Below are 14,588 nucleotides of genomic sequence, written 5' to 3'. Positions count from 1 at the left end.
TTTGAAAAACTATCAAAATTGATGTAAATTTCACATTATTTATTGTATAAAGAGGGGGCTCCAGAGAGTAGGTATATACAGAATATCATTCTTTTATTTTGTTTTTACAAGTATTTAACATACTCTAATTCATATAGAATTTCTAATGTTCAACCAAAATTTCAGCGTCAATCGTAGAATTATAAGCAAGATACAGAGCTCACAGTTCGCCTAAGTTTGAGTCATATTTTGTTCACATGAGTTCATTACATTCAGCTTAAGATTTTTAACTTGGTATTTCCTATTCAGCATTTAAAATGGAAAAAAAGAATTGTCTAAGATTTTCAATTTTTTTTATTCACTCAAGACCGGTTTACTGGTATTTGAGGTTCAAAATCAGTTTATACAAATGTACATAAACACAGTCCAGGATCACATGTACAGTAGGAGTAATAATGACGAAAAAAGGTTAAGTTTACAATACAATTAGTTGTTAAAGTTGGTTTCTGGAAGAACAGAGTATGAAAATGTTCTTAATAAATATTGACAAACTTTTTACTTTTTTAATCTTTAGTTTTTAAGATCTGTGTACAAACATAGAATTGTGAGCAAATCTCTGTATCTTGCTTATAATTTGAAGCTCAACACTCAAATATGGTTAGTAAATAGAAATTGTAAACAATTAAACACAAGAAACATGCACTTTAATAAATAAGGAACACAATTTATTTTTTCGAAATGAATTATATATACATGTATACATGTATATACCTACACATTTCCGTCAGCGATATCAAACTCTATTTAAACTGAATAAACTCGAGAAAATGCCGAGCATCTCAACAAAACCTATTGCATTAATCTACCATTACGCAAAAGATACTGCCGAATTACCGATAGAATAAATTGTATTTCAGTACTTTTTTTATACATCAGATTTTTCTTAATTTGCGCAGGTAAACAGTTAACTGTTTGATTTACCGAAGTCTCTGTTTGATTTGATACGTAAAAATCACGGAATACAGACGATAGTTCCCAGGTTACAAAGCATAAATAATGAAAACGAAACGAAAATCAGAACAAGCTAACACCAACGTTATGTGTGAAAACTGTCAACGCATTGAAATATTTAGCCTCAATTTACTTCACAAAATCGGCATCAATATATTTTGCATGTTTCAAAAATTTCCCTATTTCATACGCAAACTGTTGCACAACAAGCAAATTCATCAGTCAGATCGACCCTTTTTCGTATAATGTCATGGCTGCTTTAAACAAAGAACCTCGTTTTCGAAGTATGGAATACGAGTCTTGGTAAAATGAGTATGCAAACACGGGCCGTGGCAAAATAAAAGCCGGGGCAGATCGACAATCGTCAATTCCAAATACGCATTATTTTGCACAATATTTACAGAGAATACAAATATACTGGTCCATCAAATATCCTGAAATTTTAATGAGATTGGCAGATTAATAACTGCCAATCTTTTGTTTTGCCCAGACCAAGTCTTGCCCATTTTACCGGATGCCGAACGCGAAGCTGAAACACGCCTTTCCTTTATTATTATTTTCGTAATAACTCAGACTTAAAACAGAATTAGCACTTAATATTTGCAATTTATATTTTCCTTCCCATAAGGATAATTTATGCTAAACTACGTTGAATTTGCCTCGGTAGTTCTTGAGAAGAAGCTTTTTAAAAATGCACCCCCCTTTTTCTACAGTTTCATGGTTTTCTCCGCTTTGAATACAGATCGGACTTCTATTTCTGCAATTTATATTCGCCCTCCCATAAGGATGCTTTGTGCCAAATTTGGTTGAAATTGGATAAGCGGTTTTAGAGAAGAAGTTCAAAATGTAAAAAGTTTACAGACGGACGGACGGACGGACGGACGGACAGACAGACGGACAGACGGACGACGGACAAAATGTGATCAGAATAGCTCACTTGAGCTTTCAGCTCAGGTGAGCTAAAAAGTAAACAATTTGACTTCATACTGGTTTTTTATTTTCAGTTGAATAAAGGAAGATTATATTTTACTCACCTGTTTGCTTTGCTGTACTTCTGATTTTAAATTCCTAAAAATTAATGAAGAGAAAACTCAATGCAAATATTCATATCATTTTTCCAATTGAGTTATCTTATTTTTACGTATCGTTTCTCTGGGGGTTTATCATATTTAAAGCAACATTGAAACTCACAAATGAATTCTTTTTTTCCTATTGTTTCTACGTTTCTAAATTCTACAGTGGTTTATATACTGGCTGAAAAAAACACCCACCATGTTTCCGACAGCCCCTGCAAAATCTATTTGGTAAATGATTTATGCAACTGGGGTTTTAAAACAGTTCAACTCGGGTGTTCTGTAAAAAGGATTCTTTAAAGACGGAATGAATGCCTAACCAGAGATTTCCGTTGGGTTTTTTCATGTCTATACATATGATTGCTTCAACTGCTCAATTGAGTTGCTTTCTTTCACACCGGCTTCTACAAATGCACATGCATCAAAACTAACGTGCTCATGAAAAAAAACATATCTGCACACAATCTATAACCCATATTAAACCATTAAGCGTAAAAATAAGTAATGTCTGTGAAACACTTATGCCCCCATCCTTGGACATCTCTGCAAAGAAAATGACCGATATGCAAATAATTTTAATTATTCAAAGTCAAAAGTGCATAACTCTGTCAAACATTGCTCGATCGGAACCAAAATCAAACTTGACCTAGATATAGAACAACCTTTGCGAAGAAAACGAACGGAAACTGTTGGTGGTCTGAACAGAGAGACAGACAGACAGCAGCAAAGCAACATGTCATCCCTTCTCCGAAGGGATGGGGGCATAATAAAAACCTAATATCGGAAATCGACAAAAAACTGATTTTGAATGAATCCCAGCGTTGCGTTCAGGTTTTCCTGGTTTAGTCAAGTTCACATCCAAAAGAATTTTTTAACATTTATTTTTTAAGTAATTTTTATCCACACTTCGTTCTCCTGTTTTTTGGTTGAATCATGTACTATCAAAACATTATAATATGTCATTAACCCTCTCACAGAGTTTTATTCTATGCCAAAGAAAGCTTATATTTCACGATTTAATATATGCCATAATCACAATAATATACCTGTAAAGTTGCATCATCAAATATGACAAAGAAAACAGATTGCAGAGTTGTTGGACATTTGTCACTGAACTCATGCACAGTGTTGATCATGGTCTCTGCAACATCTTCTTTTGGATACTTGAGAATCCCAGTGCCAATTGCCGGAAAAGCAATAGTTTGCATGTTGTCTCTAGTTGCTTGTAACAAACAGTTCCAAACAAAATCCTTCAGTGGCTGTGAAAAATGTAATTTAATATATGTAACATTTATTCAAAAGAAAGAATTAACTGTTTTATAATTTATAATCGTCCTAGAATAAATGTATTTGCAAATACAACTAGATGCTGTCATTAGACAGTAATACCCGCACCAAGTGTTTGCCCCTAAATAACACTGTTTAGTACCAGTTTTATTCAAAATGAAGGCCACATGCAAGTTCCGGTAATACATTTAAAAATTATAATTTTTATAGCTGAAGGATGAGATCCCTTCCTATATGATAATACACATGAGCAGCACTTTATGTGCAATTTGTTGTTGAACTGTTTGCATGTGAATTTTAAGTTAATCAAAAATCTTAACATTTCATGTCATAGAAAGTATGATTGTCTATATAAATATTACAAACAAAATTAAATTATGCCCCTTCTCCGCGGCAGTTGCCAGCTTTAGATTTGCTTCTGTGTGCCTACATGTACATAATCGTTATACGAATTTAGAAAAGGGTTGGTAGTGAGGGGTCTGGACCCTCCCCCCCCCCCCCCCCGGATGAAAATTCATTTATATCAATAGTAAAATTACCAAAAATACACCTCGGACTCCAATGCACTTACAGACATGTAATTGCTCTAACCAACTGCGCTTCAATGTAAGGTAACATTATTTAGGGGGACAATATTGTATTTATACCTTATTATTTCAATAGGAAGTATAATCATAGTATGCAAGTGTCCTGCACCACCATAAAGCTGTTATTTACCTAACAAAATAGTGCAAGGGGTTTTAAAGAATAGGTCATAAAAATTCATGCATGTTACAAATAACTGATCTTTGTCTGAAGTTACGTACACAACACAGATCTACAGGTCTCAATAGCTGGTACTAGTTTTACCCAGCTCTTCGATTTGATGGGTTTCACGTGGTGTATACATATACAGCAAAACTCGTTTAGTACAAACACCGATATTGCGAATTCACGGTTATAGCTAAGTCATCATGGATCCCCAGCTATGTAAATTTAATGAGTTTCTAAAACGGTTATAACGAATTACGGATATAACGAAGTAAATTCTTAGGTCCCAGTGACTTCGTTATAACCGAGTTTTGCTGTATGTATGTGTTTTTCATATGCAGAAAAGGATAAGTTAACATGCATCAACATTTCTTTTGTGATGATTAGCTTAAGGGATTCATATTGTGCTCTGAATTGATTATCATTATGATGTTGACCAATATAGGTAAGCATAATACATGTATAGTAGCACAATTTTATGAGACACCGATATGTACATAAGTATTACTTTCACTTTGTAAATAAGTGATCTCCCTGTGCTAGCATACTGTATCATCTTCTTTTAATATCTAAATAAGCTTAACATCGTTACCTATCCTTTTGCATTTGTACAGTCTCTGTCATTTTAGTTGCAAAAGGTTATTTTCCATTTGTCAGACTTACACTACTGAGTTGACCCCATATTGACCCTGTAACAATTTCAAATTAAATATATGTATTAAATGTATAAGTAAATGTAAAGACTTATCATTTTTATATGAGTTATCATAGGAAGGAATGGGTCTTTCTTTCTTAATGTATTATAATGCATCAAATACAATGTAGGCCATGACCCTATGGGATTGTTCTGACCCGATGAAACAGGAAAATACAAAATATCTTCTTATGTCATTATGTCATTATGATGCATCAAATGGTGTAAAGTACATGACCCCCAGTTGTTGTCTTTAACCCCCCCCCCCCCCTTATGAAATAGGAAATGATGATACACTGTATATTTTAATAACATTTGAGATCCTTATCCCTAAACCATATAATTTATTCTTGCTCTATGTGTCTTTGCGCATCAATTTTATATAGGTTATGCCCCCTTGGAGACACCCTGACATTCAAGAACTAGAAATAATAAAGTATTTCATCTTATTCATATGTATTGTTTGATCCATGTGGGTAATCCCTAGCCTAATGATGACACTGCTTTGTTTAGGAGGCTTTACAATTGCCCCAAATTGGCGAATACACATGCATATAACATTTTCTTTATAAATCTCCAAAATTAAATTAAGCAATTTCAAAAATGTTAATGTGCATTAAGAGAGAAAAAGCAATCAAGAAATGATTTAAAATTTGCTACTGTACACATGTAAGAATGTAAGAAGACTGAATCTTTAGAACTAGGTTTGATTTGGGAGGGGGGGGGGGGGTGGATGTGGACTATTAACATTTATAACATTTATAATTTGAATAATATATTGCTACTTATTTTAACTTGTCAATTAATATTTTTTTTTATTTATGTTTTTATTCATGACTTAAACAGCTTTCTTACATACTACATATCTTTTGGAATCTCAACATTTTTTTTACATACAATACACATGCAAGAATAGATATATGATAGTTCGCAATGGTGTGAAAGTTTGTTTTTTTTGTTTTTAGTGGGGGTGAGAAGGGACAGAACACATTGAGTGAAATAATATGCATATAAACACAAACAAAAGAAACAAAAGAAGAAAAGCAAATAATTGTTTTAATTAATATTAGTTATTGATCCAAAGGTAGAAATATGACTTCTGATCAGATCTCAATAGATCATTTGTGAATTATGCAAGGTGTAATGTGATTTTTTAAAGTATACCATTTTTTTTACCAGTTTATAAAACTTTTAGACCCCAAATTATATTTTGATTTTAATAGATCATTGGACAATGAAGGAAAGTGTTAATGTAAGGTTATTTTCATTTTAAGCATAAAAATGGAAGTTTTTTAGATTTCATATTATCTATAGTTTGAGCAGGTATACAAGCTCGGATCCAGAAAAATTTCCAGGGGAAGGGGTTGGGGGCGACAGTTTATATTTGAGTTTGTTTGGGGGTGGGGGTTCGAAGTCATATAAATCATACCATTTTTTGATGTAATCTTAAATAAGACTAAGCCATCTACAGTCATGAATAGTATCGAACAAAACACCATTTAATATATATATATCTATCTGACCCCCCTCGAACAGCAAGTCCCTTAATATTTTAAAACAGTTGAGATCCCCACCCTTAAACCATATATATTCTTGTTTCTTGTGTCCAGGGAATCAAACGGTATGGGCCCCTCGAACAGGAAGTTCACGAATATCTCGAAAACGGTTGAGATCTCCACCATTAACCATATATATATTCTTGATCCTTACAAGGCATTAAACGGTATGAAGGTAATTGGCCTCAGGGTTAAATTTAATTTTTCAAAACCGTAATGCACATCTATAGAACAGTCTCAAATCATAAGAAGAGTTCTAGGATCCATGGGTTTTTTTGATTGATAAACGTCAATTTTCTGCTACTATTTGACTCCCTGGATGAATTTTAAATTTTTAAAACCTTACTGCACATCTATTGAACAGTCCCTATCATATCCCAAGAAATGATGTGTCCATCCATTAAATCATAAGAGTAGTTCTGGGATCTATGGGTTTTTTTTATTGATAAACGTCAATTTTCTGCTACTATTTGACTCCCTGGATGAATTTTAAATTTTTAAAACCTTACTGCACATCTATTGAACAGTCCCTATCATATCCCAAGAAATGATGTGTCTATCCATTAAATCATAAGAGTAGTTCTGGGATCTATGGGGTTTTTTTTTTATTGATTAACGTCAATTATCTGCTACTATTTGACTCCCTGGATGAATTTTAAATTTTTAAAACCTTACTGCACATCTATAGAACAGTCCCTATCATATCCCAAAATATGATGTGTGTATCCATTAAATCAAAAAAGTAGTTCTGGGATCTATGTTTTTTTGTTTAGTGATAAACGTCAATTTTCTGCTTCTTTTTGACTCCCTGGATGAAATTTAAATTTTTCAAACCTTATTGCACATCTATAGGACAGCCCCAATTATATCCCAAGAGATGACGTAGCTACTCCAAAAGTTGTCAGAGGAGTTCTGGGAGCCATACTTTTTTTTTTGCAAAATAACGTCATTTTTTGTTGCCCACTGAACCCCTAACTAAAAAAAAAATTCTGGAACACGATCACTCTCAATATTACGCCCCGAATCATATTCTAGGAGATCATTTGGCTACTGCCAAAAAAATGACGTTTCTGGAACCAGTTTTTAAAAAAAACAAAAACAACAACAACAAAAACCCGTCATTTTTTCAGCCATTAAATGACCCCCAGGACAAAATTGAAAATTCCGAACGAAACCTTATTGCGCATCTATAGGATACCCTAAAACATATTCCAAGAGATGATTTGTCAACTGTTGAAAATGTAGGAGGAGTTCGAGGAAGAAGGTTTTTTACCAATTATTTGACCCCTAGGACTACCAGAGAATTTTTGAAACCTTTTTACAAAACAACATGGCACCCCAAATCAAACTCCATGAGTTCAGTTTGCTGGTTTATAAGATGTAAGAACAGTTTGAGAAAGTAAAACGTGACAGACGGACGGACAGGCAGACAGAACTGGAGAACAACAATATACCCGATCTTCTTTAGAAAGTGCGGGTATAACAAATGCATATTAAATGCATGCAGTTCTCCCCAAACATAACCATAACTAGACTCTTGTTGCTATAGCAACAAAAAGGTCTTCCGTTCCTCATGTATCAATCTGCACATAAAAATCCATTTCTCTTGTGAAAGAAAAAGGATATGATATATACTGTAAAAGAATTCCTAAGAAATTATTTCTAAGTTAAACATAACAAAAAGACAAAATGTCAATTTTTTAGTACTTTCTGTGACGACCGGAAGTTATGCCGTATCATACAGAACATAGAAATCATAACTTTCATACATTGTTTTGTCTTTCCTTAATGTTCGAATGTTCAAGTTTTTGTTAGTTGTAATATCTTTTTGAGAAAAGGTTTTTGTCTCGGAACCGAAAACGAACAAACGGAAGTGATTAAGAAATTAAAAGAAGATATTTTAGTACATTTACCTATGGTGCGTTGCTGTTCATTACGTTGAGTAAAAAGTTTAAAAAATTAAAAGTTAAAACAAAACTTCTATAGCTTGAACGCTTCGAGTGAGAACCGGAAGTGACATATGACCAAATGAAACCCGTTAAACACATGTTCAATCAAATGTCCATATTCTATATAAGTTTTGTGTCTAGATCTCTCACAGTTCTGAGATCTTGTGGGTACTTTGTTTTTAAAAAAAGAAGGCTACCTGAGATACATGTATTTGAGATGTCTCGACGGAAGAAGAACTTTTTTTTTGTTTTTTTTTTTACCATGTTTAGATGATCTTATGTAATTCTATGGCTGAAAGGTTACTTCCATGCTATAAAATCAAATTATTTTTTTTAAAAATGAAAATTGGGCTACTTCCTGTGACGACCGGAAGTTACGCTAAACAAAACAAAATAATTTAAACACATCTACATATATAGGTCTATCATTCCACAAAGTTTGGATGTTTAAGTCTTTACCGTTTTTGAGATCTCGAGGTGACAAGCTTTTTGTCGCGGGACAGGAAACGGACGAACGGAATTTACTTTTGAAAAACATTAATCGAAAACCTCTAGATGTTTTTATTTCCAAACATCCTTGAAAAATTTATGAAAATCCGTCAAGAAATCTCTGAGAAATTTACAAGACAAAATGGGGAAAAAAATAATAATAAAAAGAAACATTACAATCACTATAAGGTCTTCCGTTGGAAACGGAAGACCTTAATTACCATACTATATAAAAGTATGTAAAAAAGAAAATGTAATATTACAAACAATTTTAAAATTGCCAAAACACTACAATTATATCAGTAATTTTGAATGTTATTTAAAGAACAAGGTACAGTTGCAGTCATAATTTGCCCTGTTTTAGAGTAATTTTTAAAAGTATCACAAAAATGGAAATGTAACATTTATCTACACAGAATATTCATAAACTAAGAATCTATAAATAGTTAACTGATTAGACTTTCACAAGGGTAATTATAACGTCACAAATAGTGCATTTTTCCCGTAAAGTTTATAAAAATTAGCAGAAGACACCAATTCCTCAGTAGTTTTTTGAATAGAAAATTATGTCCGCAGCCGTTGCCCACGATGAAACTCACAATATCAATTTATCATGTTATAACACATAAAATATATTAATTTTGTTGTGGGCGACGGCTGTGGGCACATTTTCCTCTTCAAACAACTATGAGAAAATGTGCCATTTTTCATCATTTTTGAATACATCTTAGAAATCTGCAAAAATATTGAAGTCATAATTATTTTTTGAAACAAGATAAAAGTGTTTAACTTGGTATTATATATACACACATGTTCAAAATAGTATACGTCTATTTTCATGAGATTTAAACCACTTTTGAATTTTTGGGCAAATATCAAAAGAAACTGTACCTTCTTCTTAATGCCCTATTGGGTCACTTCATCAATTTACTTGACTAATAAATTTAAACAACTTCTAAAATTAGTGGACTTCTTTATTAATGATGATATTATTTATTTCCTTATAATGATAGAAACTTTTGGTTTAGTTTTAAAATATCCCTAAAAACCATCGCACATTTTACAGATTATCAATGTCCCCTAAACACATGCTTCATCTAAACCATGGCTCAGATATGGCCCCCTTGGTACAAATGAATTCAGGAACACTTGTCTTTGATGTTCTTATTACCTCCGAAGAATTCATCATTGACAAAAACTTTGCATTGTCAGTTGATAGAATACTTATAAGAAAATAAATTTAGTTAAGACATTAAGACAAAAAACCTCCATCTGGATGTATTTATAGAATTATATTTTATAGTGTTTTAATACTATTAATTAATTAATAAAATCTGTAAGGATTACCTCCATTACTTTTCAACATCAGTGTACAATATATAGAATAAGGAAAATGAAAACTGTCAAACATCATTAAATCTCGTCTGCTCTTGAACAAAATTGCGGGTGCACATCTTCAGATGGTGATCAACATATGTACAAATTTTCATACTGTTCCATACAGTAGTAAAAAATTCTATAGGGGGACAAAGTTGCGTCTACAGACAGACGGACAGACGGGCAGGCTAAAACCAATATACCCCCCTAAACTTCGTTTTCGGGGGTATAAAAAGTAAAAAGCTTACAAAAAGATGGACAGATTGACAGACAGACGGATGCCAGACAAAAAGTGATCAGAATAGCTCATTTAAGCTTTCAGCTCAGGTGAGCTAAAGCTAAAAGAGAATGTTATTTTACCTAATATTTTGGTCATAAATCAGAGTAATTAGGGCGTCATTGATTTGCTGAATTTAAACTTTCTCAAACTATCATATGATCATACATAAGCATACTGGCTTGAACGCTTTAAGTACAAGTAGACCAGTCTAATCGACTGTGCAGGCACCGTCCCTTGGTACTCTCTGTTTTCACGCCACTTTGTTTCTGTATAGCTGTTGTGTTCATGCAATATTTCTCACAGTTAAATGCGTTAATCTCATATATATATATTTCATTGTATTAATGAATCATTTTGCATATTGTTGCCTGTAATATGAACCTGGACATTGTGAGCTAAGCTGTTATTTCATTCTATATTTGTTATAATCATGATATCATTTTTTTTAATGTATATGCCCCCTGAGGGCCCTTGATTGGTGAATAATTAAATATATATATATATATAGTGCAAAACTGCTGCAAAATTTCACAATTTCACAGGGAAGTATATAAGTGCAAACTGCATAGAATATCCATGAGAATTGCTTACAGATCCAAACTCCAAAGAGAAAATTCTTGCAAAACTACTGCAAAATTGTAAAGAGACTACATTTTGCGTGAATACCATGAAATGACAATTTTCTTGCAAAGTTTAAATTATGAACTTTGCAAAATTCATGCTTTGTAAAATCTAAAATTCTCAATTTATCATTTTTTTCTTAATATTAGCCAGTTGATACAGCAGCCTTTCGTATAAAAGGGCATGTGCATTGATTGTAAGCATTTCAGCCTAGCTTTTAGCAAGAGGGTGAAAATACCAAGAGTTTTGACAGATTTGCCTCGTATGTTAATGATGCGTCAAGTCAATTCGTCGCCGTTACAAAAGGCATACTTATAACTTAAGCATGTAAGAAACTTGATGTTTAGTAAAAGTGAACTTTAGAAACAAATAATTAGTATAAAGTTATAGAAATAAAGTATGTTATATTTATCTGATTTCCAATTATTCAATAGGTTCCAAAGCCTGAGGGTTAAAAACGGAGTGGTTTTAAATTTAACAGACACGGCCTACGCATCAACTGTGCAAACAACTCTTACGTGCATTCAATTCCTGTGGCTAGACTCTGAATATATATTAATATCTTAAGAACCTTAAATTAAGTTTAATTTAAACGAACTATTTCAGTATGATTAACTAATGCTTTATACAAAAAAAATATTTAACAAAAGAATAGTTTCAATTTATCAGAATATACCGTTAACGTGTTGTTTGGCTTCTACAACATCACTTCCGCCGAATGATTACGCACTTTTGAACGAAGTAGACAGACCTTTAAGATACATGTGCTATGGAAAAAAAACCCGGATGATGCAGCAGTTGTAATTCGAAATACTGACCAGACAGGCAAAGTATTCATGTTGAAATAACTTTAAGTGTAAATGAGATAAAATGTAGTAACATGAAACAGATGAAGTTAAACGAGTATTCCGTTCAAAGGGATGATCGGCAATAATGATATATTGATAGCTAGAAGCAATCAACATGATCAGTTTGATGTAAAATAATTTTAAAAAGTACTGTATTTTTACAAAATATAGAATGTTTTGAATCTGTATACCATAATTTCATCATTATAAACCGTCAACAAATTTAATTTTGAAATAAATTTGGGGAAAGCCGTTCGTAAAATTCTTGTTTAGTTTAATATTTTTAACGTAGTTATTAAATGTTAATGTACTTTCTTCTTCTTCAGAATACTGAGTAGGGCTCTTCAAATAGCATTAACACGTATAAAAAGAAAGAGTTGTATTAAAATAATTTAATGCGACTGAAAAGCATTGAATGCAATCATAATTTGCTATTGAGGTCGCATTATAATGTAACCTTGTCTTTAAATCAATCCGTCTTCCTAGCTACTATTATACAACATCAATAGATCGAGGTCAGTTCATGGAGCATCTTCTTATGATTAAGGTCAGTTCATCGAGGTGAACTGCATTACTGAATGAATCCTTACGCGTGAGACATAATGTGCATTTTTGAATTAACAGGTCGAACTGTATTTTATGTATGTTTGCATTTCTTAAGGTAAATAAATTGAAATAAAAATGAGTAAAATGTTATATAAATACTAAACCAAACTTCAAGTTTTTATAAGAACTACTTATGCAAGCGGAATGTGTGCGCATGTGGAAGCATTTGCCGGATGCCTCATATGGACACAACAGTAATCGGCCGAAGCCGATCACAAAACTTTTCAATAGCCAAACATTTCAAAATGACGGTTTTTAAATTTTAAAGAGTAATTTATATGGCAGTTGAATTCTTGCTTATTGCATAATGTTATATAATATACATATCATTTGAATTATTTTTTTTTTACTTTAGGTTCAAAGACGAAGAATTAAGTCATATACAGTCACGAAAAAAAGAAAGTGAGCAAGAAAAATAGACAAACACAAATATGAAATTTTGAAAAAGGAATAAGAATTAATTTAGTTGAAAAAGCCAGTTTGTTTTATATTTCTGAATGGCCCAATGATTTTCACAGCATTTTATTCGGTATACAATTGTATGCATTATAATTGATTTTTTTTCAAATAAAATCATACAATGTATTTATATTTTGATTCTATTCTATATTTTAAATGATAACCTGGGAATTCCGGGAACATTTCAGGTCTCAGGTCTCCTGGTAATTCCTGGAAATTCCAAGCTTATAATTCCTGGGATAAATCATGGAGAATAAAGCCCAATGTAACAATCTTAAGAAATTCCAGGAAATCCTGTCCAAAAAACATCCCAGATTCTCTGAGGAAAATTCCTAGGATATCCTAGGATATCCTAGGATTAAATCTTACAAATTCGCAGGATATCTTAGAATATCTCAAGATATTTCTTCACGGACAGAATGGAATATTAGTCTCTTTGGGTAAGAGTCATTTTAGGTATGACTTCACTTGATTCCACTAAAACACACCACAAATGTTTTAAGCTTTAGAAATATAGTGTATTTCTCTTTATTAAGTGACATACGTTACGCATTTAGACGGTGTAGGCCAATTTAAGTTTCACAATGAATATGAAACGTAGCCAAAGATCTAGCCATTTACATTCGGCTCTATGAGATAATTTCGAGTTTAAATCATACGCAATTTCCACCCCATTTTCATATTTTATAACAGAGTAAGGTGATTGAAAATGAAATGAATTCCCAAATAATAATGTTAACGATATCCATCTATTCATCAAAGTCTCTTTTAAATTATAAACCTGTTCTTCTTTTAGTAATTAGGAAAATATAGCTTGATTTGAAATGTTTACTTTTAGAAATCGGAAATCTCTATTGTCAAGTCGTACATAAAAAAAGTTATATCTAAATTCTAACAATATTTTGATAAATATCAAACAGAATTCCTTGAAATGAAAACGTTTGCTTCTTACCTTTACAGGGCCTACATCCAACAAATATCACGTTGTTGATTTAAAATGTTTACTTTTACGAACCGGAAGTCGTACATAAAATTTCTAAGTCTAACAGAACTCCTTGAAAATTAAAAGGGTTGTCTTTTAACCATGCTTATGAAGTGTACGAAGTTTGATAAACATACATGCGAGGGTTTTCTTTTAATCTTGCTCACAAGGCTGAAACACACGCACACTCGCATACGCACACACAGCAGCGATGCTACTATATCCCCTTCCCAACTAGTTGCGCGAGGGGATAATAACAAGAGGCCAACAGGTTTTAACGGTCATTGAGTACAATAGCTCTTACACAGACCTTATATGTCATTGATTCAGATTCATTCCAGAATAAAAGAAAATCTAAAATATGGTTATGACCCCCACCTCCTACCTGAAATCTTACAAGAAGGACATTGATAGAAAATAATTGTCTCATATCTGTTAACTTTCAAGGTAGCTTTCATGTTTATTGTGTGGACCTTGAGGTCCACGTCGGAAATATACAAGCCAGGTAAAATCGGTTGCGATGGGGAAAATTCGGCTTGCACATGGTCTAGGCAAGTTCCTGTGTTGAATTATGGGTAGACCAGGGAACCAGGGTAACACACATTTATCTAAATCAGGATAAAAATG

At 32.6% G+C, this 14,588-nt stretch overlaps 1 protein-coding gene across 3 annotated transcripts in view; it reads right to left on the bottom strand.

The window, feature by feature from the left end:
* The window catches only part of LOC105320243 (uncharacterized), a 149,318-nt gene that overhangs the window by 73,926 nt on the left and 60,804 nt on the right, over positions 1–14,588 (bottom strand). For all 3 annotated transcript variants that reach the window (XM_066068911.1, XM_066068912.1, XM_066068913.1), the window contains 2 exons: positions 3,110–3,322; positions 2,025–2,058 (listed from right to left, as the gene is read on the bottom strand). In XM_066068911.1, the coding sequence (XP_065924983.1) occupies positions 2,025–2,058; positions 3,110–3,322 (247 nt within the window). The remainder of the gene's footprint in view (positions 1–2,024; positions 2,059–3,109; positions 3,323–14,588) is intronic.

This window comes from Magallana gigas, chromosome 8 (genome assembly GCF_963853765.1).
Source record: "Magallana gigas chromosome 8, xbMagGiga1.1, whole genome shotgun sequence".
NCBI classification, from domain to species: domain Eukaryota; kingdom Metazoa; phylum Mollusca; class Bivalvia; order Ostreida; family Ostreidae; genus Magallana; species Magallana gigas.
The sequence above is the reverse complement of the archived record's forward strand: the minus strand, read 5'-3'. Positions and strand labels throughout refer to the sequence as shown.